Source organism: Mercurialis annua, linkage group LG8 (genome assembly GCF_937616625.2).
Source record: "Mercurialis annua linkage group LG8, ddMerAnnu1.2, whole genome shotgun sequence".
NCBI classification, from domain to species: Eukaryota; Viridiplantae; Streptophyta; class Magnoliopsida; order Malpighiales; family Euphorbiaceae; genus Mercurialis; species Mercurialis annua.
Genome location: NC_065577.1, coordinates 29,093,484 through 29,097,495, shown reverse-complemented (window position 1 = coordinate 29,097,495; position 4,012 = coordinate 29,093,484). Strand labels below are relative to the sequence as shown.

Sequence of the window (4,012 nt, the reverse complement as noted above, 5' to 3'; positions counted from 1 at the left end):
ATAGAAGAGAGAGGCATCTCGTCTTGTCTCGAAATATTGCCTGTCCGCTGGCATTTATCACAGTGTTGCACAAAGTCTCTCACATCCCTATACAAAGTAGGCCAGTAGAAACCACTCTCTAGTACCCGTGCTGCTGTCCTACCTGAAGCGTAATAGCCCCCATAATCCGAAGAATGGAACTGCGTCATAATAGCTAACATCTCTTCCTCTGCAACACATCGCCGAATCATCTCATCAGCACAAACTCTGAATAGATATGGATCATCCCACAGATAGCGCTTAACATCAGAGAGGAACTTCTTGCGCTCATGACTGCTCATGTTAGGAGGCATAATATCAGCTGAGAGATAATTGGCGAAGTCAGCATACCATGGATTCATCGTGTCCTTAATGAGCATAAGTGCCTCATCAAGAAACCTTTCATTGATGACTTCACCTACTATCACTGGCTCAGGGACCTCTAATCGCGACAAGTGGTATGCTACCACATTCTCTGTCCCTTTCTTGTCTCTGATCTCCAAGTCAAACTCTTGCAGAAGCAACACCCACCGAATCAACCTAGGCTTTCCATCTTGCTTGGCAAAAAATTATCGCAGTGCAGCATGATCTGTGTAAATGATAACCTTTGAGCCAAGCAGTTACTGCCTAAATTTATCCAGCGAAAGCACTACAACTAGCATTTCCTTCTCTGTGGTAGTGTAGTTCAGTTAAGCTCCTGCTAGTGTGCGACTAGCATAGTAGATGACATGAAGCTTTTTATCCTTCCTCTGCCCCAGAATGCTTCCCAAAGCCTGATCACTCGCATCGCACATGATCTCAAAGGGCGGATCCCAATCCGGACTAGATATGGCTGGGGCAGTGATCAATGCTTCCTTTAACCTAAGAAAAGAAGCTAAACATGTATTAGTAAACAAAAAAGGCGCGTCCTTGACAAGTAAGTTAGTCAATGGATGCGCTATGGAAGAGAAATCTTTGATGAACCTGCGATGAAAATCTTCGTGCCAAAAAAAGGCACGGACTCCCTTCACTGTGATTGGAGGTGGAAGCTTCTCGATCACCTCTGTCTTTACCCTGTCAACCTCGATACCCTCTTTGGATATCTTGTGCCCCAAAGCAATGCCCTCTTCAACCATGAAGTGGCATTTTTCCCAGTTCAGCACCATATTTGTCTCATCGCATCTTTGCATGACTCGGTCTAAATTTCGAAGACAACACTCGAAGGAGTCCCCGAAGACTGAAAATTCGTTCATGAACACTTCCATGATGTCCTCAATCATATCATTGAAGATCGAAGTCATGCACCTCTGAAATGTAGCAGGTATATTGCAGAGACCGAATGACATGCGGTGTTAGGAAAAAGTGCCATATAGGCAAGTAAATGTGGTTTTCTCTTGATCCTCTGGAAAAATAATGATCTGGTTGTAACCAGAGTAACCATCGAGAAAGCAATAAAAAGCATGCCCTGCCACTCGCTCTAGCATCTGATCAATGAAAGGAAGCGGGAAGTGATCCTTCCTAGTTTCTGCATTCAGCTTCCTGTAGTCAATGCACACCCGCCACCCAATAATTGTGCGAGTAGAAATCTGCTCTCCCTTGTCGTTCTCTACGACTATCATCCCGCCTTTTTTAGGCACACGCTGAATTGGACTCACCCATGAACTATATGAAATGGGATAGATGATGCCCGCATCAAGTAGCTTCACAATCTCCTTGTGAACCACTTTCTTCATGTTTGGGTTCAGCCGTCTCTATCTCTGTGCAGATTCCTTAGACTCATCCTCTAAATGAATCTGATGCATCACTACTGAAGGGCTGATCCCTCTGATGTCTGAAATTTGCCACCCAATAGCCAAGATATGTCCCTTGACTACATCAATGACCCTCTGCTCTTGTTTCTTGGTGAGCTTGTTGCTGATGATAATCGGTAAAGTGCTATCAGCTCCCACGAAAGCATATCGCAAATGTGCAGGCAAGGTCTTGAATTCCACTTTTGGTGGCTTCTCTGAAGAGGGAGGAGTAACGTGCTTGCTCTTTAACAATGGTTTGAGGACTGTTTCCTCTATGTACTCCTCCTCTTCAGCTTCTTCCTCTTTACTCGGCATAGAAGGCATGATGGATTTTTACTCTGCTAGTTGCTCTTCCACTAACTCATCCCCCATGTCTACCCGCATACATTCTCCTCCGGAATTGGGATGACGTGTGATCTTCCTCATGTCAAACTCGACGCTTTCATCCCCAATCCTCAGAGTCAGCTTGCCATCATGAACATCAATAAGTGCACTGCCAGTGTTCATGAATGGTCGCCCCAATATCATTGGCCACTCCTTGTCTGCTGCATAGTCAAGGACAACAAAATCCACAGGGAATATGAATTTGTTGATCTTAACTAAGACGTCTTCCACAATCCCATGTGGCTTCTTCAGAGAGTGATCCGCTAACTGTAGCATCATCGGCGTAGCCTGTACCTGTTGATCACCAAGCATACTACGTAAAAGGGATAAAGGCATCAAATTAATACTAGCACCTAAATCGCAAAGGCAATTAACAGATTGCATGTTACCGATAGTACAAGGGATAGTGAAACTCCCTGGATCCTTGAGCTTGGTCGGTAGGTTGCTCAATATGATTGAGCTGCAGTTTTCTGTCATTGGTACTGGTCCCTCTGCATCCCAACTCCGCTTGTTGGTGATGATCTCCTTGAGAAACTTTGCATAGTGCGGCATCTCTCTCAGTGCGTCTGCCAGACTGATTATCTTTAGCTTTTTGAAAGTTTCAAGAAATTTGTGAAACTTCCAAGTGTCTTGCGGCTTCTTCACTCTATGTGGGAATGGCACTTTTGGCACAAAAGAAGGTGGTGGAGGTGGTTTTGTAACTACTTTTTCAGGCTCGCCACCCTCACACGGTTCCTTTTCCACCTCAATTGTAGCACGTTCTGCATATGGATCATTCAGTGATATCCCACTTCTCAACTTAATATCCTTGAGATACTCTCTAGGGTTTTCCTCAGTAGTGGATGGTAAACCCCCTTGATTCCTGCTTTGCAGTGCTTGAGCCATCTGCTGATTCTGCACCTCAAGATTATGAATTGTGGCAGCATGATTTTTAAATGTCTGCTGCGTCTCAGCATCCTTTTTCATCATCATCTCCATCATCTTATCAAACTTGCTGTGGAGAGACTCGCCTTGCTCTCTCTGCTGAAAGCCAGGTGGATGCTGCGGTCGGTTGTTTAGATGCTGGAAATTCCCTTGATTTTGAAAGATCCCTTGATTCTGGAAGTTTCCCTGATTGTGCTGTGGCCTCTGTCCTCCTTGAAAACTCGGACCTGACTGATTGTTGGCATTACCCCCATTATCCTTCCATGAGAAATTCGGGTGATTCGTCCATCCTGGATTGTAAATGACTGCGTATGGATCATTTTATGGTCTCTGCCCTCCCACGAAGTTAGCTTGCTCATTGATAAGCTGAGACCATATAGAGCATTCATTCGACATATGACCATGCTCCCCATATACCTCGCAGTTACTCTGAATTGCAGCTACACTGTTAATATTGGTTCCTGCATCTTGCCTTGTAAGAAAATCCACTTGATTTTGTAGTGCTGCAATCTTCAATTGCAAGGCCTCCATTGCAGGATCAACACTAACTTCCATAACCCCTCTCTACGCGGGTGCGTTCGCTCTTTCCTTTGGCCAGAAACAACCATTCGCTGCCATCTCATCTAAAAGGTCGAATGCTTCATCAGCCGTTTTTCTCATCATAGACCCTCCTGCAGCTGCATCGATAGTACTTCTGCCCAGTTCAGTTGATCCATTATAGAAAGTTTGGATCAGGTTTTATCGAGTGATGTGATGATGTGGGACTTGTCTCTACATCTCCTTATACCGCTCCCACGCTTCATGGACTGACTCTCTATCAAGTTGCTGATAGAGCATAGTGTCCCTTGTTAGCTTTGCAGTCTTTGTCATGGAGAAATATTTGTTCAAGAAAGCCTTTGCCAAGTCTGCCCAAGTGT

At 44.8% G+C, this 4,012-nt stretch overlaps 1 protein-coding gene across 1 annotated transcript; it reads right to left on the bottom strand.

Moving 5' to 3' along the window:
- Positions 1-2,120: 2,120 nt before the first annotated feature.
- Positions 2,121-3,650, bottom strand: LOC126661838 (uncharacterized). The gene is made up of 2 exons (XM_050355716.1): positions 3,438-3,650; positions 2,121-3,353 (listed from the first exon to the last, which is right to left on the bottom strand). The coding sequence occupies exons 1-2, from the start codon at positions 3,648-3,650 to the stop codon at positions 2,121-2,123; spliced, it is 1,446 nt and encodes a 481-aa protein (XP_050211673.1).
- Positions 3,651-4,012: the final 362 nt, after the last annotated feature.

Coding starts and splice junctions, on each gene's coding strand:
- LOC126661838 (XM_050355716.1), bottom strand. CDS start 3,650: ATGGAAGTTAGTGTTGATCCTGCAATGGAGGCCTTGCAATTGAAGATT. Junction 3,354..3,437: donor TCAATGAGCAAGCTAACTTC/GTGGGAGGGCAG, acceptor TTCTCATGGAAG/GATAATGGGGGTAATGCCAA.